General features: G+C 35.6%; 2 protein-coding genes across 2 annotated transcripts; one reads left to right on the top strand and one right to left on the bottom strand.

The window, feature by feature from the left end:
* Positions 1 to 850: 850 nt before the first annotated feature.
* On the top strand, positions 851 to 6,005 carry LOC120340064 (uncharacterized). The gene is made up of 5 exons (XM_078116226.1): positions 851 to 1,076; positions 1,536 to 2,372; positions 2,683 to 2,818; positions 3,606 to 3,715; positions 4,312 to 6,005. The coding sequence occupies exons 1-5, from the start codon at positions 977 to 979 to the stop codon at positions 5,055 to 5,057; spliced, it is 1,929 nt and encodes a 642-aa protein (XP_077972352.1). The 5' UTR covers positions 851 to 976; the 3' UTR covers positions 5,058 to 6,005.
* Positions 6,006 to 15,556: 9,551 nt separating this feature from the next.
* Positions 15,557 to 19,354, bottom strand: LOC144427238 (uncharacterized). Its single transcript, XM_078116113.1, has one exon. It carries the CDS (start codon positions 19,352 to 19,354, stop codon positions 15,557 to 15,559), a length of 3,798 nt encoding a protein of 1,265 aa, XP_077972239.1.
* Positions 19,355 to 23,317: the final 3,963 nt, after the last annotated feature.

Below are 23,317 nucleotides of genomic sequence, written 5' to 3'. Positions count from 1 at the left end.
AAAACAGTACAATGAAACGTGCAGTGCATGGTAGCATATGCCGTATGCGCTATGTATTATAGTAAAACAATACGGATTTAAAACAGTCAAAATACCTATTTCACGTTGAGCGAGAAATTTCCAACACCAAAATCACAAGCACGCTAGTTTGAACCAAAACATAGGACTAAATGGCATAAAATAATATACTTCATGTGAGTTCCCGTATTGCTGCCAGCGCCCCCCAATCGCCCAGTTTGACAGCCAGCGCCTCTCAAGTTTGGCATACGCCCACTTTGGGAACCGCTGATTTAGTATATTACTCCATATGCTTGCCCGGAGCCATGCTCTGAGATTAAAGGTAGGAATGAAGGTTTTTCTACACTCTCGCTATATGCAATACTTACCTCATTTCTCCATTGATAACGCAAATTCATTGCACTGATTGCAAAGTTAATGAGTAGGTCGTTGCAAACAAAAACGGTCGGATAAGCCATAGTTAATCGGTTAACCGAACCTAGTGTAGTTAACAATCGCAGTTAATTTGACATTCGTGATGTAACAAAATGACAAGATTTTTCTGGGTATTTTTATGACGAAACAACACCAAATAGGATTTTTGTTCACCATCTCGCAAATGCGACGCGTGTCACACATAATGAAGCGGCGGGCACATGTGGGTCGCGGGCCTAGGTTTTGGCCATCATGAGCCTCGTATGAATAAATAAATGGTATATATAAATAAATAGGGGGATCCTAACTACAAGCATTGGTCGCTTTTTGAAATATTGATATTGGATTTGTATTTTTCTGTTTAAATTTATTTTTCACTTTCTCATGTTAACATAAAATAAAAATGTCTATTGGTAATTTAACTTTACCGCGCAAATGATGACGGAACGATGATATGGAATGTTTCTATCCCTATGGATATATATAGATTGGATAAAAAAAGTTGAAGACACACAGACTCTACAGACCTGATCCAATTGGGTTCATGGAAAACTTTGGTGAAGCAACGAAGCATGGAATTGGGGAAAGCGGTGATGAACCACAAGCTAAGATCAGATGTACGGAAAGCAGCTTAACAAATACAGGTGATTGATTTTCTGCTTTAGTCAAAAATATAACATAAATATTAGAATAAGCGATAAGCATAAATAGAATGTTTTATCTGTTGAACAGTAATCTTATCAGGTTTCAAACATTTCAAATTAAGTGATACCTTGAGTTTCATTATATAAAAATTCATTGGAATAAATATGAAACTAGCAATCAAAATGTTTCTTGATCAATCAAACCTACAAAAGCGTATATCAAAGCACCTATATCAAAGCTATACTGACTCCGAGATACTTCGGACTACCAGTTGGCGTAAGATATTTCAAATTATGAGTATGATTTCAGTCGACTTGTATTTGCATATTAATATTTTAAATGCATAACACAAACTCTCTAATGCCACATCCTGGTCAAAACGTCTTCGGGCCAAAAAGTCTGTAAATCTTATCAAATATTGCTTGTTTCCTTGGATGTTTTTTTTTGTTGCTTTTCAGATTCGATCAAACTCTCCGATTCTATTTTGCTGTTTCGAGATAAAAAAATTTCGAACCATGGTGATGTATATGAAGGAGAAATATCGAGTGCAACTTATGGAACTCGTCCGATTGCAATAAAGTTTGTTCAATACAACAAACAAAGTGTGGAAGAGGCAAAAATTCTTTACCTACTGAACCCTCACACTCATGTAGTCTCTGTGATTCATTCAGATGAATACCATCAAGGTCCAATGAAATATATGTACATTGCAATGGACAGATGTAACCAAGACAACTTGAGAGGTTTTGTGGAAAATCGAAAGAAAGCCGATATCCCATTCGATCCTGAACTTGCACTTGATTTTGCAAAACAGTTATTTGCTGGAATTTTATACATTCATGATAAACTTGTGGTGCACAAAGATCTCAAGCCTGATAATGTGTTCTTATCCCTGGATCAAAAAGTTGTCAAAATTGGTGATTTTGGCATAAGTGAAGTCATCGAGTCCAAGACACAAACAGTTTACACCAGAAAAGGTCTCGGTACTGACGGTTACAGACCTCCTGAATCATTTGTGCCTGGATTTCCAACTTCTCAAAAAACTGACATATATTCACTAGCTGTCATTGTTTACTATGTATGGAGTGACGGAAAACATCCCTTTGGCGATGAAAAGGATCTATGGAATCATTTCATGAAAAACCATAAAAACCTGAATCTGGATGGACTTTTAGTTCCAGATAAAGCAGTTGCAAAAGATTTACTGGAATGGATGCTGCAGTTTGTTCCTCGTAAACGTCCAATAATAAACGAGGTTCTCTCTCATAAATATATGGCTCCACCGAATGTAAAAGGTAAGAAAAATTGATTGAAATGTAAATACATGGGTATTTTGATGGTTGGTCAACTAGATGTGCTGGGGATCGGGCCATTGACATATACATTGTAATTTAACTGCTATTTCTAATCTGCGCGTCGTGAAGTTTGCGATATTTTTTTCATTTTATTTTCCCCTCAATAACTTATAGCTGTGGTTCCCAACCTTTTTGTTATTTTACTTTTTTCCCTGTGTTTGGAAACGTTTCCTTATAGTAAGGGGTTTTTGAGATATTGCCCTATTGCTATCTGAAATTAAACACTTATCAAAGAAAACTTTCTGTTCAGGTTTATTATTCCGAGATCTACAGGAAGAATCTGCACCTGGCGAGTCTCAAACAAGCATCAAAGACGAACTTTTGCTTCCACATTTTAAAAATGGAACTTTCAAATCAGATTTGCCAACAAAAAAGAAAACTAAAAGGTTTGTGTATTTATTTTGCTGTATTATTTGATTATTACTCGTTTGCAGTTTTCATTCATAAATGTTCCCAACTTGCTTTTGCAAAAAGGCTGAGTTATAATTTTTATCAACGAGGAGAGGCAAGTCGATAAACGGCTTAATCATATTGCATACCACTGCCTCTCGTTCAGTTAGCAGTCCATGTCGGGTATGGGATTAGTTAACCATTTATTTGTTTCAGATGCGTGGGCTTTATAGTGGAGGAAGCCGTGACCGACCGGTGGTTACATGTTACATGACCCCTATATACAGCATTGAGAAGTCAGCAATTTGTTCGTTCTACTCGAATGTTCCTATTTACACATTCCAATAAACTTGGTTTCTAGCTTGCGAATTATCAAACAAGGGTATATATAGGTCGTAGGAAATCGACCCATATTTTATTTTCGCGGTAGCAAATACAACCCTTGTCTATTGAGCCAGCCATGTTTTGTATGTGTTTCACAAATTGTGGCTGTCTCACAAATATTTTCCGTGAACAATATATTTTAGATTTACGAAGAATAGTTCCCACTGCAGAAGTATTTGTTCGAATGAGGCAATACCAAATCTAAAATAAACATAGCTTCAAAATAAAAATCCAGGTCACACTTATCCTTGATTAAGCATGTTGGTATGAATATATATTTTCGTTTGTGTATCTAACATGGCTGTTATCATGTAGGGATGGACCATACCAATAGGTAATAAAACTTATTCGTAACAATCAAATAACTTTTCGTACAAAAACTAATCAATCTAATTTCAGTCATTTTTCACAAGTTGCAACTTCATTATCAAAGCTTGTTAATAATTTCCACTTTGCAAAATATCTTGAAGCCAAAGAAAAGAATAGAAAGGCAGCTCTGAACTCAAAAAGTAAGAAAGGTTGATTTCAACATTCCTTGTATTGAAGCATATTAACTTTTTTTTTGCATTTGAATTTAACTCAAAAAACTCTATCGGTTAAGAGTTTCATTGTATAATTTGAAAAAATTTGAATTTAGTAAAGTTTAATTCATGAATTTGCGTATTACCGTAAATGTTCGTGCACCATCAAAAACAAATCTGTGGAAAAATGTATTCTGCCTTTTCGTCTACCGACAGTTAATTATTTGGGTTTGAGCTCATCATAATTAAGTATTGGTTCCGAGGTGCCTGCACATACACCGCAATTATTTAATTCGCTCATTCGGTTTATTTGAACACCTAATACGGATACTACATTTTTACCATAAAACAATGAGCGCATGGCTTTAATTTTCAAAATATAGTGGCATTGCAAACTAAAGGTATTAGTGCTGGCATTCGTATTTCTTCAATTTTTTTCCAAATATTATGACATATTGTGCCAAACTAAAAGTGTTTTGAACTTTATACTACCGGGACCATGCTTTGAATTGTCATTTGACCCACAAGGTTTATTATAAATTGTTTTTCAATTCAAATTTATTTTTTAAATGTGACATTTCCAGATCGAATACAACTTACTGATGACATCTTGTGGTATAAAGACAATGTGGTTCATATACGAGTAGTATTGGCTAAAGGATTGGATTTCACAGTTTACGAAGGTCAACGGCAACTTCCAAATTCAGTTACAGAACCTTCAGCAATATGGGTGTATTCTACGCGGAATAGAGGCTTTTTCCACACACTAAAAGCTCTTCAGCAACTTCCACCTCATTCAAACGTACTCTCTGTTATTGCTAGTGGTCGTTTGATTGAAACAAGTCAAATTTTTGCTGCTACTGATAGATGCCAGTTCCAAACTCTTGATAATTATTATAAAGAGAGAAAGAAAAACAAAATTCTTTTTGATCCTAGACTTGCTCTCATACATGCAAAACAGTTAGTTAGTGGTCTACAACATTTGCATAAACATAATATTGCTCATGGAATATTTAAAACCAATATTCTGTTTTCACTTGACATGCAAAATGTGAAACTTTGTTTTTCAAGTTTTTTCTGGTATAATGCCAGCTTTCAAAATGATATTTTATCTTTGGGTTACATCTTGTATGAATTGTGGTCTAATAAACCGATTGTCCATGGGCCAATCTTAGATTTTAGAGTAGCTTTGGATCCAAGTGATTTACTGATTCCTAACCCTGACTTAGCGTTTGATTTGCTCACAAGAATGATGCACAAAGATAAAGACCAACGACTAACAATTCAGCAGGTTGTTGATCATGAATTCTGGAAAAGTATCAACATTTAGTTTTTCTTTCATTATTTATTTGTCTTGTGCATGATTTTTATTTCTACAGACTAAGTCAAGTTTATTTTTTCCAACTAGTAAGAAACAGTTGTATGAAAGTTTTCAAAAAAAAAAAAAACGTTCATTGATCAGAGTGATGGGTTTAGCCTTTTTGTTTAGACTACTTAGCTCATTTTATTGAATATTTACCTAATCTCCCCCCCCCCCTCCTTGTACCGGTAGTCTTCCCAACTACTTATGACCACCAGATCGACCACCTACTATTGGAGGCTTCAAATCGGTGGTCTGCTATCGGCGCACTGGTCGTTCGATAGCAGATTCGTCTTCCGAGAATTGTACTTTGGTGGCTTGTATAACCTTAACCCCTGTTCGTAGAAAGTTAATTTAAGCTGCAGCGTGTAGACAAAAATTTCACATCACATTTCGTAAATTTTCTCACCGGCGTTTACCCATTTTTTTTCACTCTAGCAACAAGATGAAAAAGTCGCAGTGCAGAAAACTAATATTTGCAGAATCATGAAAATGCAAATAAAAAATTACATCTGTGGAATATATTATATTGTATGTGTACTATATATATTTCCTAGTGACGAACGATGAATACTCGCTTTTTGAAATATTGAAATTGATGACAGGAAATCTACTTAGTGTCGAAGTTTAATAACAAAATTTGCAAAATAAAGGTAATTTTAAAATCCAGAATTTCACCTATTTGCTATTTTTTTGTAAATTTACTATGACGTCATAGAGATGTTTTAGCGTTTGTTTTTGTAAATTTATTTTACATTCATTCAAAGACTTTGACGACGAAATAAAGGTTTTTGTGAGTATTTGTTTTAAATTTTATATTTTGTCGCAACAGCACCTTCTTGGGTGAGCCACATGCCTAATAAAATTGGCTGAGTATTTGATAACTTAGTTAAATTTTGATCGTAGTAGCAATTAATGATAATGGTGTTTTTGCAACTGAGTGATATTTCTTATTTCATTAATAAAGTAGATGTGTTTATTTTTACGAAATTTTTTTTTATTTGGTTTTTTCGTTACATAAAAAGGTTTTATGAGCCACAGAATTATTTACGCAACGGTAGTGAGCCACGGATGAAAAAGGGTTGAGAACCACTGTTCTAAACTATTTACCCAGCAGTGGCCGATTGTGCAAGCCCTGATCAAGCGAAATGCGCATTGTATCGCTATAAAAAATGCCGCTTCATTAGGCGGGCTCTGCAATCTGTTTTGCACCGTAGTAGTTCATACCCGACTTAGATTGCGGAGGAAATGTTAAACTATCAACAGTTATGTAAATTTGCTTGCAATGCCGAACACAGCCAATATTATTTTACATTGAAATTGAGTTGATTTATCTCCTCGTATTCAACAGTATACTCGACGATGTCTCGAGTTACTTATGCTACATTGAAGCGGAAGAGGGGGTACACAGACTTTTTTTGTTTCGTTTTCATATAAGTAAAATTATAGACAGACTTGACAAAACAATACGGAAAAATTGATTTGAAGACACCTAGCGGGTTTGATGAAAAGGAAATTGATTCAAATAACACAACAAAGGTAATGGACCGATAATGTTAAACAAGCTATTATTAAAAGATGCAACACTAGTGGAGTACAAAATGTTAATTTATATTTTATTTAACAAAAATCTACTTAATTTTTTATCCAGTGGTTCTCAAACTTTTTATGACGCGCCCGTTTTTTATAATTTGTCAATAATTTGTTTTTTTAATTTGTCACCCCACCACAAAAATAAAAAATACCCAGTTAACGATAAATTACAAATAACAGATAGTAAGGCGAAAGTAGGTTTTATCAAAGAAATATGTGGTTAGAATCGCAATCTCTAAATAAAGAAATATAAATTTCCGAAATGAGGCGGACAAGATCGAATCTAATAAATAATTTTATTTTTATTTAGAAAAAGGAGGTGAAGCTATGACGTCATCTGGAGACAGAGACGCAAAGACGAAAGATATTACGTCATATTCGGAGCATCACCACGAAGGCACACATACTGCCTGTCAAAAAGACTCCGGTGAAGGTTTTAGAAAAAATACACAAAAAAATATGAAAAATTTTATAATTTGTGATTTGTGTGGATAGTTGGGGTTGGTAGAATGGAATCGTACATGCGGAGTGGTAAGTATAGACGTTATTAGGTAGAATTAATAGTATAAAACCAGTAATAAAGTGACGTATATATACATTTTTATATTTTTGCTACCATATTATTTTGGAGACTATTTTGGAAACCAGGGCGATCTAGAAGTATGTGAACCAATATGGCGGGAACCAGAACGTAGTATGTGTACCAGGTTAGTATGTGTGCCAAGTGACTCTCAAAGTATTTGTACCTGAAATTATGGCCTAGCCCTAACATGGTACATAAACTACTTCCGGTGTCCGCCATCTTGGTTTACATACTACAGGAGTACCAAAACCATTAGTACTGGGACGTATATATGCATTTATATATGTATGCAACGACGTTATAAGCGAGACATAGTAGTATAAAAAGCAGTAATAGGGGGGCGAATATTTATATTTATATATGTATGCAAAGACGTTATTAGGGAGACTTGGTCGTATAAAAACCAGTAATATGAGACGTATATATATATATATATACGTCTCCCTAATAACGTCGTTGCAAACATATATAAATGTATATATACGTCCCCCTATTACTGTTTTTTATACCACAAAGTCTCCCTAATAAACTCGTTGCATATATATTCGAATATATATATATATATATATATATATATATATACGTCTCCCTAATAACGTCGTTTTTGGATTTTATGAGCCTAAAAAATAAATTAGTTGAGTCTAGTGGGGTATCCAGGGAGGAGGGTATGGGGCGGGTGTTGAATGACGTGTAAATAAGTAAACTCGTTCTTGTATTTTGTTTAAGATTAATTTTAGTTAGACAACCTAAGTAATTGCGTAACTTGCACCGCAGCTAGCTAACGATATACGGCAGGGGTATGCAAGTACTAACGGTCGAGGTGAATTCTACAATTTTCTGAGTGATGGATTTTATGTTTTCAGTAATTTATGTGTCTGGAGGATCCAGGATCCAAGAATCCCAACTACATACCAAACACGAATTATCTAATTTTTCATATTTTTTTTGTATTTTTTCTAAAACCTTTTGGCAGGCAGTATGTGTCTCTTCGTGGTGATGTTCCGAATATGACGTAATATCTTTGGTCTTTGCGTCTCTGTCTCCTGATAACGTCATTACCTCTCCTCCTTTTAAATTAGTTGTTTGTTTATACAATGTAATCTATGACGTCTTGTTTTTGAAATGTCATTCCTTCGTAAAGAGCAGTGAAAAGGTTTGTTAGTCGAATTTTTACATTTTTCCGTGAGAAAATCAATCCGGATAAAGAATAGGAGGACGTATATATATACATTTATAAGTGTATGCAACGACGTAATTAGGAAGACTCAGTAGTAATAAAACCAGGAACAGAGGGACGTATATATATTTATACAGTTATAAGTGTATGTAACGAGGTAATTAGGGAGACTTAGTGGTATAAAACCAGGAATAGAGGGACGTATATATATACATTTATAAGTGTATGCAACGACGTAATTAGGAAGACTCAGTGGTAATGAAACCAGGAATAGAGGGACGTATATATATTTATACATTTATAAGTGTATGCAACGACGTAATTAGGAAGACTCAGTAGTATAAAAACCAGGAATAGGGGGACATATATATACATTTATGTATGCTTTCAGCGACATTATTTTGGAGACTTAGTAGTATAAAAGCCACGTATATACGTTATATATCCTTTTCGTTCTATCAGGTGTCGATTGGCTAGTTCTTCTTGAGTGTTATGCTTGATTCCTACGACCATTGCCGACTCTCGTTGCTCGCTGCTCTCCGGACTATTTACGCTGTATTCCTCCTGTTACATGAGACTCACTTTTTCTTTGCCATTACTCTGATATCGCCCCTGTAACTCCCTACATGACACTCCTTCATTTTGTGTAAGAGAGCACTGCTTGCCACCTCGCTTGCCCTACCTACCATGCAATCGGCTCACTCATTATTTTTTACCCCATTGTTTTAGCCCTTATATCGATTTGGCTATGCCACCTGCGTCGTCTGCTGCTTGCCTCGTCTCCTGCATGCCATTTGCCTACTTATTAATCCTATTTATTGCCTCATTGTTGACCATATCTATAAAGCCACTTGCTCGATTCTTGCGATCCTCGCCTGCTTTTCGCCCACGGACTCACTTATTACTACTCGCTGTTTCTTTGCTCCACACCCTGACTGTTTTGCTCGATTCTTACTATATTTACCTATTCTTCTTGCTTTATAACAGTTACATTATTGATTTAACAGTAGACTGACTTGTGTCCTAATAGGAATTCGAACCCACCTCTGTGCACTTTAAACTAATCATACTCTTCAGCGATATCTACTGTTGGAAAATTACCATCATTCATTTCGATAAAAAAACGTTTTGGTTTAAAGATGAAAAGTGTTATTTCGACACATGAACTCGTCACAAGCATTGACGTTTCGTTTATTTAGTTTCGGTTGAAAATGTTGGTTAGCATGCATCATTCAGGATAGGATGGGATATTACCAATTTATTCTGTGTCGAGGAAGACGCTTCTATTGAAAATATGGTATTAATTTATTGTCGGTTTTACATTTTCACTAAAACTTTATCTTAAATGATAAGACGTTGCAAATTTTGATCTCCAACTTCAAGCAGTGATTTTCGACTCAAGTTTCCACATTCTTGGTAACAACTGTAGCGCCGGATAGGATTTACATATTCATCCTGGGGGACAGGAAAGTCGTTGAGGTCGAATATTCACATGGTGAACCACGGACTCTGGTCCGGGTATCAGTCCATGTTGAGTATGGGATTGGTTAGCCACTTATTATTTGTTTCAGATGCATAAACTTTACGGTGGAGGAAGCTCTCGCGCGTAATTATCGCCCACAGGACTCGAACCTGCGAATTCACTCAGGGTAATCAGGGGTGCAGTGGCAAGCAATCAAACAGTACTTTATTTTTCCACCATACTAAAGTACACTTCACGAATAAACAATACATAAAAAGAAGAAAAATATTAATTCAGAGTGAAGGGAGACGTGGTACAACATTACTGGTTATCGAGCAGCGACACCCGTGATTTTAATTCTAACAGTAATGAATAAATCCAACAGTGATTAACGTTGACAGTATATAATGAGCATACGTGAAATTGACATCCTAAGAAGATTCCGACTTGAGCACTAGAAAATGCTAAAGCATGCCAAAAGAATTAGGGACTGACATCCGTTGAAAGTATGCCAGAATATTTGGGAACTATAATTCTTTGAGAAAGTCTGAAAGTTTGGGAATTTGTTTCAAACTAATATTTGTGTCAGACTTTTGAAAAATAACAAATAAGGCAAGACCTTAACTATATTTAGGATTGGACAAAAGCCACAGCGTGGTAAAATTTTTACTGACAACGCTATGTGGCAATGTAGACAATGAAACGCTCGTTTTCATCATCAAAAAACCTACCTTTCAACAAAATATGATAAAACGTAGAAACACCTAAACATGAGAGATATTGCTTAATTAGTTCCTCAGTCATATAATGTCTGCTCAAATTCCAGGATATGGCGATACAGAGATTCCAACCATCTTCATTTTGCGTAGTGGTGTGGAAATAGCCGGTCTGATACGCCCCCAAGTGTTCAAATGAATGCAAGAGACATTATCTTCGATGGTTCGAAATAATGGCAAAAAATAAAAATTCCGTTGTTATAACAGATTGTTCGTGCGTTGAGATTACAAGCGACTCAAAAACTTAGTTATTTTAGGTTGCAGTGATTCGAATCAGATCCCTGCATTAGGAATTTAAATAAGTTCGAGTCGTGGATGAACTAAGCATGTATTTCAGGGGTGGCCAACCTTTGGCGCATGCGCCAAACGTGGCGCATTGCATGATTAGAGGTGGCGCATTGCATCTTTAACCCTTTTCATGCCAAAATTGTTAATTGCACTTGGCTTCTCCACGCCAAGCCGTTTTTTTGCGATTTACATGGTGACTTTTGATTGTACCTAAAATCTATTCTCCTTACTCCACGTCGCCCACTTACGGCTTGTTGGAATTAGAAACAACAGGCGATTATCGACGTTAGCTTTTGGACGGACTTTATGACATTCATTCTGGAGTTTTAGCAAAAATTAGTAAAATTCTCTATTTTTTCCCTACTGAAGTAAAAAGTTCAGAACTTTTGGAGAAAATAGAAAATCGTCATTTATCAGCTTGAAACATGGATTTTCCACTGCCCAGACTTCCCAAATATCTCCCAATAACCATTGAACAACCAGTTGAATTGCCAAAGCCTAAACAATTTATTATAAATCAACCCACAACATGCTGAAAATGACCCCTAAATACCACCTTTTTCATCCAAACTTCAAATGACCGTTGTCAACAAAAGCGAAGCGTAAAATCGCTTGCTGTGACGCAAGTACTAATCTCGAAAAAGCCTGGAGTAAAATCACGCGACGCTAGGCCAAACAGCTGATTAGCAAAGGCCAATTGGAACCGAGGGTAGAGTACTCTACCCTTGGCCGGGTGGGGGCAGTAACATAAGTAACATAAACCCATTTTCACTTAGTGAACTAACCATAATGAAGATGCCAAGCAATATACAATTGGAACTAATTGACTTGAAAACTCATCCATCATTGAAAATTAAATTTGATGAGCTTTCTTCAGTCCCAAGTGCATCTGACATAATCAAGTCCTGGCAATCGTTACCCCGTGAAAATTTTCCAGAACTGAAAAAATTTGCCCAGGGTTTTATATGTCGTTTCGGAACGACATATAGATGTGAAAAAACATTTTTCTGCCATGAAACTAATTAAAAGCAAAGCGAGGTCAAGACTTACAGATTTGAAATTTGAAGAATGCACTGCTCCTCTCAGTAACAAACTTAACTCCAAGAATAAAAAAACTTCGAAAGTAAAACAGCAGCAAAAGTCTCATAAAGGCGGTACTTAAATAAAATTGATCAGTTTTATTTATTATACTTCCTTGCTTAATTTCTATTCATGTGGAGTTGTAAATTGTAAAAACTACATATACGTGTGTATATATGTGTGTGTGTATTATAAATTTATACAATTTCAACAAGGAGCGGACATTAGGCGTTCGAATACAAGAGATTTACGGCGCATCTGAAACATTATGTTTAAAACGTGGCGCATGGTATGTGAAAGGTTGGCCACCCCTGAATTGTATTTAATGAATTATCAAATTAACAAAAATCTATTTTTTGGAAAATAAAACAAAAAGTTCTTCCTAAGTTAGACACTGGGTAATGTTGTATACTAGCCTGGTAATATCAGCGTAAAAGATTCAGTGACAGATTTCGGGGGATTTCATATACGCCCGCAATATTTCTCGTCGCTTGATCTCGGTATAGCTTGAATTAAGGTGAATAACAAGCAGAAAAATTTTATTTTTTTGTCGGACTTAGACGGAAGCATCGCAAGGCAAAAGATTGATTTTGTGGAAATATTTATTTGATTTCGTTGGTTAAAACTAAAGAATTTTTTATTCACAACACATATTCATGCCACTTACAGCTTTTCTGTTCAATTAGATATATTTGGCGCAAAGATGGGAATGTTTAACCGATCTTGTATATTAAATTTGAACTGCTAAGTTTCACCTAAGTTAGTAATGAACGAATTAAATAATGGCGATATCAGATAGCTGTACTAAATTTCTCCATAAATGGCAGCTCGTGGGGATGAACCAAGAATACAAAACAGTTTTACAAGGGGGGTTCCACATTTTGCTCCCAATAAGGATGAGGAAAAGCAGATATTGGCCTGAAAAAAGATTATATAAACACGAGAAAGAGTACAATAATACACTTATAACAATGCTTCGACTGTAGCTATAGTTGAAATGTAGAACCACATTTATTTCATGTCTTCTCACAGCATGGCAAATGACAAATAAATGGGCTCGTAAATTCGAAAATAGCGAGGGCTTACACGTCTCCCATAAATAGTAATAAAGCGTTCCACGTATTTGCTCAAAACAACACCCAAGACAAACAAACGCGAGGTTATTTTTTATTTGCATTATTACCTCATTGGAGCTCAACAAACACTCGGTACAAACCACTGATACGTTGCCTGTACACGCCAGTAATTTCTACCACATAATACGGTCATGTTGTTTTCAGGTAAATTGAATGCTTAAGCAATTTCATATTATCCTCAATGAGGTGTTTTCGACTTTTGCTCTGAACAGAGAATCAGACATGAGTAGAATATGCAGGTTTAGCGATAGAAGGGGCACTGACCAATTTATTACGCGCTTTATTATAGCTCAGATTTAGAACAAGGACGAGCGAAACCAGAAACGTAATGAATCGAACACATTAGGAATTGTGAATTTATAAAATCCTTACCTAAACCTGTACAGCAATAGTCAGTTTTGACTCTTGTTTTGAATTTTTTCTTCCAGTTTGTTTTCCATTTAACTTGGTTTGAATTGAACAAGCTGTAGAATTAACAAATTTGAGTGAAATCTGAAAATGGGGCGAAGTAAACAACCCGCGACCCCTGTCAAGCCAGCATTGTTATGCAAGCGCGCCGTTACATAATCCAATCTATTTTTTGAAATCGTTGGGTTTATTTTTTTCACTAGTTTTAATGTTTGTGTTTAGATTCTTAAGTCTAGACAAGTAGAATAATTATAGTACTTTGTGTGAAATTGGTACATTCTGTGCGACCTATAAAATTTTTGCGAAACACTTAAACGATGTTTGTTCACCCCAATAATTTTCATCACATAATAAGGTCTTTTTGTAAAGTAAATTGAAAAACAATTAAGAAGTTATTCTTAATTAGGATATGATCATTCAGACCATATTCATTTTCATCTTCGGAACTTCACCATTTCTTGGTATTATAGTGTCGATATCACACTACAATCACAGTAAATTCACCATCTTGTTTTGTCCAAAAGTTTGAGCAATTCATTCTCTTCGCTACTGTTTAGTCAAGCGCTAGAAGGTACTTAGTGTGTATTTAGGTGCAACGTAAGGAGGCAGGCACGAGTTTATGACCTTTTGATAAACCAAACTAAGACGTGTATAACCAAACTACATAAATTCCACACGTTTTGCACAGAATATGGCATTAGACAAGCAGTCGTGGGTGTCAGGAACAATTGAGGACATAAGATTTTGCTTTAATGGAAAATATTTGCACAAGGAATGAAATACAGTGAAGTTTCTTTGAAAATGCATGTATTAAGCATTGCTATTTCATGCTAACATTAACTTTCATTTCGATCGTAATATATCTCATTGGGTATAAAGAAAAACAAAAACAAAAATACTGTTAATGGTATTGGTTCAACGCATTTAAAATTTCTATAACTTGTGCGGTAACGAAGCCACACATGTGAACTGTTATGGAAAGCCTTGGTGGAACAACAAAGCATGCAATCGAGGAAAGTGGTGATGAACCACCAGCTAAGATCAGATGTACGTGTAGAGTTAAGAGGTTCTACAGGTCCTATTTCTGATTATTGGGCTGTCTTGTCAATCTACTTCCGTAGCTAACTCTCGACACAGTAGTAACGCACACATAAACACATCCAACTTGTATGAAAGAACTTGTAATGAAAGTATATTTACAGTATATACAAGTCACAGTCCAGTAAAATTCCACAGTCAGGTTAAAAGTTCCACAGTAGATAGATAAATTTCCACAGCAAGTATAACGGCAGTGTAACACAGTGAATGTCAAAACTTGATGTCTGTATGTAAATGTATTGTATGTGTATTGTATGATGTGGTTACAATATATTTGTGTCTCCAGCCCAACAACAGTACTTAAATTTAGCTACAAGACACAAAAACAATAAAAGAGTATAATTAGCCTTCGACATACAACTCAATTAGAACCTATATTACTAAATAACCCTAAACATCTTAACAATTCTAAATTAGCATAATCAAAACCCTACAATTTGCAACTCAATGCCGCAAAGTAATCGCAGCTACTAACAAAGAAATTCATGTGACCAGGCCTCATTGCACTGTCTCCCACACTAATAAATAGGACATTTAGTATAATACAATAAGAATAACAAGGGCATGAATACAAATCAGCTGATATAAGAGAGTATTGCACCATCATTGCCAAGACTTCAAACTTTCTCTCGGTCAGTGACGCTTAATATAAATAAACAAATAAATAAACGAGAGCAAGTCTGGACATGTTTATCGGGACCAGAATAACTAAAACTAATAGGTTAATTCACGAAAGTTAAATTTCTGCCTGTAACATTCCGGCCTCTAAATAACTCTGGGAACACAGAGTTAATTATAAATAATTCAAATTACAGGCAACAGGAAATTTCAACTTCAATATTAAACATAATAAAACATGAAATGTTCACTAGTAATCAAAATTATTAAACAGCTTCAAGATGACACCGTAAATAGGCAACTGCATTGTACAATCACCATATTTGGAGCTCTTGAACCATCTTGGCATAGAAACTCTTTTAAATTCAGGAAGTTGAACCATCCACTTTTTCCATAAATCAATATCTTTATCAGGTAACTGTTGATCCCAGGTAAAATTCTCTGCACATAATTGTTGAAGTAATCTCTTCATAGGTAACAAAAAAGGACCCAAAATACCAAGAGGATCAAAAATCTGTGCTTGCATCGCCAACAATCCACGTCTTGTATATGGTTTTTGCTCAATATTGACTTCGAAACGAAATGCATCAGTAGATACATCCCACAGTAAACCCAATGCCTTCTGTGACATATTTTCTTCAAAATTAAAACTTATTGTAGTAGGTGATCTATCTGCTTCAGAGATAGTTTCCAAAACTTCAGGTTGAGAACTCAAAAACTTAGTAAGATGAAATCCCGAATCATCAAGAAGCGAGGACAAATCCTTTATACGATGAACTGCATCTTCCACGGTTGGCTCTGACCGAAGCAAATCATCGACGTAAAAATTTTCATTAATTGCACCTAAAGTTTCCTTGTCCATGTGATCTCGATTGTCGACAGTAACTCTCCTCAGGGCATAACAGCATACACTAGGAGCCCAAGAGCCACCAAAAATGTGAACATTCCAACGATACTCTGCAACTGGTTGATTGTAATCTCCATCTTGCCACCAAAGGAACCGCAGAGAATCTCTGTCTTCCGGTGCAACCAACACTTGATGATACATTGCAGAAATATCACCAATGACCAGAACTTTCTCTTCGCGACATCTTGTGAGGACACCAAACAAACTGCTTGTTTCGGGTGGTCCGCTTAAAACATTGTCATTCAATGATATATCGTTACACTTGGCAGACGCGTCAAAAACAATTCGAAATTTTCCTCCAACCCCATGGTGAGGAATATACCATGTATTTTTCTTGTGTATCAAATCTTGGTCTTCAATTTTACTAGCATATCCTTTAGAGATGTATTCATCCATCTTGGCTTTATATTTTTCATAATATCCAGAATCTTTGACACAACGTCTCTGTAAATTCTCAAATCTTCTTTCAGCAACTTGCTTATTATCAGGCAACTCGATATCAGATGACCTCCATGGAATTTTGACTTGATATCTTCCATTCACTTTACAAATTGAATCATTCATGATCTTTAAAGCCTGTTTGTCTTCAATAGATGGTAAAGTGTCAAATCCACTGACATTAGAATCCTTTAATTCATTCCGAAAAGCTTGCTCCATCTGAACATGCAATTCTTCATTATCCAAATGAATCCAATCAAGATGTTTTAAAATTGGTTGATGAAATTTACCATCCGGCCCGAATAATGCCCATCCAAGACCAGTATGTACAGCAAATGGCTCTGAATTACTCCCACGTCGCATTCCATAACACGCATGAGCTTCAGGCACATCTACACCAATCAGGACTTCAACTTTTGCATTCTTTGCATTTGGAAAATTGATATCTTTCAAGTATTCGTATTTCGCCATCGCACTATTAGACGGTATGTTGCATTCTAAATCCGAGGGAAGATCGTCCAACACTCGAACTCCATGCATCTGAATAATCCTAGTTTCATTGAGTCCTTGAATATTCAGTGACACTTCAGGACTTGATTTATGTTCAATTTTTCCACCCAACGTCTTAATTACGAGTGGGTCGCTGTTGCCTTGTAAACCAAGTTTCTTCATAAGCTCAGTTTTGATAATGCTAACATTACTGCCATCATCAATGAATCCATATGTGTCGTATGATTGATTATCGGTTCCCCATACTCGCACAGGAACCACCTTTCTTCTTATAAAGGTGGCAGGTTTAACTTCAGTAGCACACAACTGAGTCGAAGTTACACCGGCCTCATTGGCGGTCGTAGCTCCGGCCTCATTAGACCTCACATCTTGAGGTGATTGCACATCTGTACTACCATTTGGTTTCACTGAATCAGGCTTCTTATTAACATGCAACAGTGTGTGATGTCTTCTATTGCAACCTGGTGCTCTACAATGATAATTTGACTTGCACTGGCTTGCAAAATGATCTGGAAGCAAACAATTGAAACACAACTTGTTCCTGGAAACAATCTCGAACATCTCTTTGGCTTTCCTTTTCTTAAATTCTTCACACCTCCACAACTGATGATCAGATTTGCACACAACGCACTCTCGTAGTGGTTTTCTCAACGTGGCATTACTCAACTTAGAATCAGCTGTGGGTGCTTTAGAAGATGACTCTTCAGAAATGAGAAATGATGACACACTGCGGTTGCCCCGCTGACTCGGACTATCAACATATCTCTTCCCTTTTTGTGTCTCAAGTGCAAGCTCACCAAATCCAGATCTATTCACATTTGAAACTGTCTCCATAAATGTAAGAAGAGTATCAAAATTGACAATATCTCCATTGGTGTACTTCTCATTAGCAATGTGAGCAAATTTCCATAAATGTTGTATTGGAAATCTCTTTACAATCTTTCTTAATGTAGTTAAATCATCCAAACTACATCTGGCATCATATTCCTTGAATACAATGAGGCAATTCCGTGCCTGGGTGACCAATTCATCCCATGCATTAACATCATTCGCCTTTATTGAGGGACCTTCAGTAAGTAATTGCATATGTGCATCAATTATGAGATGCCTCTGACCATAATTTCGATGCAAAATACTTCGTGCCAGTTCATAACCTCTTTCTGCAGGTAAAGAACCACATGACAATATTGCTTCTTTAGCAGGACCTTCACAATTGGAAATCAAACAATTCAATTTTTGAGCAACATCCAATTGACTCGAACCAATAAAAGTATTGAATTCTCGAACAAACTCTGTATATTTAAGAATTTCTCCTTTAAATGTTGTCATCTTAATATGAGGGAACATCAAACCTTGCTTAATGACATTTGCTACATTCAGCATTCCTCCCTGTAAAGCTTGCGTCAGCTGCGCCATCGCATGAACAGTGTGATCCGGCGTACCATATTCCATCTTAGTATGGCTTCTTATAGTACCCGGTGACTCAATCTTAATTTCATGGGCTGCTGACCTGTTTACAGGTTCAACTTTCGGCACTTCAGTTTGAACATTTCTAACTTCAGTGGGACTCAAGCGAATGAGATGCTGATTTGTACTGGCATCAAATCTATGATCATGCATAATATCACTCACCAAATTCTTCGCAGGTGATGGAACTTGATTCTCATACGATATGAATGGAACGTTCGGATCCAACATACATCCTTTGTCATCATTTGCCATAGGAGTAAAAAATTGCCGCAAGATTCTATTTGCTTTCTCTAGATCAAAGTCCGACACATTTGATGGTTTCATAGGAGGCGGAAGTGACGTATCAGCCACATCATCTTGACTTAATAACTTTAAATGATCAGTAATCGGTGTTGACTTCACAACTTTCTCAGAACTAGATTGAGCTTCAAATCCATAAAATGTTGAGCCGTCAATAACTGAACCTTGTCTTGAATGGCTAGCACTTGACATCATATCATACTCAATTTGAGCTTCTTCAGCATCTGCTTCAGCTGCTAAAGTCTGAGAATCCAGTTCAAATTGCTTACGTTTCATGTCAGACTCGACCTCCAGTTGTCTACGTTTCAGCTCTGATTGTTTCAAGATTTGTTGCTTTCTTAAATTTGCAAGTCGCAATCTCTTCTCTGCCTTTGCTCTTTCAGACATACATGACTTAGTAGTGGATCCAGAAACAATTGACATCTTTCAGTCTTTGCTTGACTTCGAACTTTCGAGACAATAGTCGAGACTTATATTGTAACTTAATGTAGAGTTAAGAGGTTCTACAGGTCCTATTTCTGATTATTGGGCTGTCTTGTCAATCTACTTCCGTAGCTAACTCTCGACACAGTAGTAACGCACACATAAACACATCCAACTTGTATGAAAGAACTTGTAATGAAAGTATATTTACAGTATATACAAGTCACAGTCCAGTAAAATTCCACAGTCAGGTTAAAAGTTCCACAGTAGATAGATAAATTTCCACAGCAAGTATAACGGCAGTGTAACACAGTGAATGTCAAAACTTGATGTCTGTATGTAAATGTATTGTATGTGTATTGTATGATGTGGTTACAATATATTTGTGTCTCCAGCCCAACAACAGTACTTAAATTTAGCTACAAGACACAAAAACAATAAAAGAGTATAATTAGCCTTCGACATACAACTCAATTAGAACCTATATTACTAAATAACCCTAAACATCTTAACAATTCTAAATTAGCATAATCAAAACCCTACAATTTGCAACTCAATGCCGCAAAGTAATCGCAGCTACTAACAAAGAAATTCATGTGACCAGGCCTCATTGCACTGTCTCCCACACTAATAAATAGGACATTTAGTATAATACAATAAGAATAACAAGGGCATGAATACAAATCAGCTGATATAAGAGAGTATTGCACCATCATTGCCAAGACTTCAAACTTTCTCTCGGTCAGTGACGCTTAATATAAATAAACAAATAAATAAACGAGAGCAAGTCTGAACATGTTTATCGGGACCAGAATAACTAAAACTAATAGGTTAATTCACGAAAGTTAAATTTCTGCCTGTAACAGTACGGAAACCAACTTAACGAATACAGGTAAGACCTACTATGTCTGGTGAGGAACGAGTTATAACTTTATTAAGATCTTACAAACTGATGATAGAGGTGATAGTGGCGTACTTAGTTTATATTTATTTTTGATGAACCTATGAATATAAAAATAATATTGCAAGTCTAATTTGATATAACTATGCTTTAATTTGATGTTGAAAGAAATTAAACAATCATTTTCTCCTATTTGTATATTAATACTTTAAACTCATAACTTAAATATCACAGTCTTAAACTCTTTAATGCCACATTGTGGTCAAATGGTCTGTTGGGCGGAAATCTGTAAACCTTATCAAATTTTGTTTTTTCAGATTCGATCAAACTTTCCGATTCTATTTTGCTGTTTCGAGATAAAAAAATTTCGAACCATGGCGATGTATATGAAGGAGAAATACCGAGTGCAACTTATGGAACTCGTCCGATTGCGATAAAATTTGTTCAATACAACAAACAAAGTGTGGAAGAGGCAAAAATTCTTTACCGACTGAACCCTCACACTCATGTAGTCTCTGTGATTCATTCAGATGAATACCAACAAGGTCCAATGAAATATATGTACATTGCAATGGACAAATGTAACCAAGACAACTTGAGAGGTTTTGTTGAAAATCGAAAGAAAACCGAAATCCCATTCGATCCTGAACTTGCACTTGATATTGCAAAACAGTTATTTGATGGAATTTCATACATTCATGATAAACTTGTGGTGCACAAAGATCTTAAGCCTGATAATGTGTTTTTATCCCTGGATCAAAAAGTTGTCAAAATTGGTGATTTTGGCATAAGTGAAGTCATAGAGTCCAAGACACAAACAGTTTACACCCGAAAAGGTCTCGGTACTGACGGTTACAGACCCCCTGAATCATTTGTGCCTGGATTTCCAACTTCACAAAAAACTGACATATATTCACTGGCTGTCATTGTTTACTATGTATGGAGTGACGGTAAACATCCCTTTGATGACGAAAGGGATCTATGGAATCATTTCATGAAAAACCATAAAAACCTGAACCTTGACGGACTTTTAGTTCCAGATAAAGAAGTTGCAAAAGATTTACTGGAATGGATGCTGCAGTTTGTTCCTCGTAAACGTCCAATAATAAACGAGGTTCTCTCTCATAAATATATGGCTCCAACAAATGTAAAAGGTAGGAAAAAATATTATTTGAGATATTGTGATTGCTAACTGAAAGTTAACACTTATCAAAGAAAACTCTCTGTTCAGGTTTACTATTCCGAGATCTACAGGAAGAATCTACACCTGGCAGCTCTCTAACGAGCAGCCATGATAAACTTTTGCTTCCACATTTTGAGAATGAAGCTTTCAAATCAGATTTGTCAACAAGAAAGAAAACTAAAATGTTTGTATACTTAGCCTGTATATTGATTTATTATATCTTACAAATATTTTTTGTGGACAATATATTTTATTTTAAAATTACCAAGATTAATTCCCAGGAGTATTTTTATTGACTAAGGTGACTGTTTATCTAAAACAAACTGCAAAATAACATAATTTTCCTGTCTTAGATTGAGCAGGAGGCTATAAATGTTTTTTGTTGGTGTGTTTAACATGACTAATATCATGCAGGAATTAACCTTAGCAATAGATGAATAGAATATTAATATTGGCTGTTGTAGTCAAATAATTTTTTCAACTAAAACTAGCCAATCATAATTTCAGTCATTCTTCACAAGTTGCAACTTCATTATCAAAGCTCGTTAATAATTTCCACTTTGTAAAATATCTTAAAGAACAAGCAAAGAATAGAAAGGCAGCTTCGACCTCCGTAGGTAAGATAAGTTTATTTCAACAATGCTTGTATTTTTACTTAACATTTAATTTCCGGGTGTTTTGTATCCGATTTACCACAAAAAAACTATCTTGGATAAGAAATGATGTTATGTTTGCTCAAAATTTTTTTGAAATAATAATTCTGCCATCATGTACCATCAAAACCAAGTCTGTGCAAAAATATAACGCCAGTTAACTGCGACTTGGCATTGGCAAATTTTTTCTCGACTCGCAGTAACTAAAATAAAAAAAGCAAAATTAAATAATACAGAAAATATTTTAAAAGTACTAAAATTGACAATACCTTTAAGAGACGGATTCTTGCACAAAATATCTTATCTTGGTCTTCGTACTGGTTTCATCTTCGATCAATATTTTGGTTTTAACATGAGGTAGTGTCGGAAAAGTTTTGCCACGACCCCAATTTTGCGCTCTCACGTTGACCCCTAGTTTGAAAAGTCCAGATTTAAACTACGGTAATATTTATTTTGTAAATCACTTAACTATTTTCTCCTTCAGATCAAGTTTTGTGTTTAATTTTCTTCTAAAAATATGACATTTTAGATCGCATACATCTCACTGATGATATCTTGTGGTATAAAGACAATGTGGTTTATGAATTTTTGGATTTCACAGTTTACGAAGGTCAACGGAAACTTCCGAATTCAGACACAGAACCTTTAGCAATATGGGTGTTTTCTTCGTGGGATGCAGACTTTCTTTACAAACTAGAAGCTCTTCAGCAACTTCCACCTCATCCAAACCTAATCTCTGTTATGACTAGTGGTCGTGTGAATGGAACAAGTCAACATTTTATTGCTACTGAAAGATGCCAGTTCCAAACTCTTCATGAATATTATAAAGAGAGGGAAAAAAACAATATTCCTTTGGATCCTAGACTTGCTCTCGTACATGCAAAACAATTAGTTAGTGGTCTACAACATCTTCATAAATATAATATTGTTCATGGGGAAATGGAGGGGAGTATTCTTTTTTCACATGACATGCAAAATGTGAAATTTAGTTTTCAGAACTATTTTATACCATATTACTCCTATGGATATAATCTCAGTATAAGTGATATTATTACCTTAGGGTATAACTTGTATAAATTATGGTCCAATCAACAGGAAATTCGTGTTTTTCAATATTCCTTTTCGCTTGCTTTTAATCCCAGTACTCTACTTATTCCTAACCTTCACTTGGCTGGTGATTTGCTCACAAGAATGACACACGATGATGAAGACCAACGACTAACAAT

Source organism: Styela clava, chromosome 9, assembly GCF_964204865.1.
Source record: "Styela clava chromosome 9, kaStyClav1.hap1.2, whole genome shotgun sequence".
NCBI lineage: Eukaryota > Metazoa > Chordata > Ascidiacea > Stolidobranchia > Styelidae > Styela > Styela clava.
The sequence above is the reverse complement of the archived record's forward strand: the minus strand, read 5'-3'. Positions and strand labels throughout refer to the sequence as shown.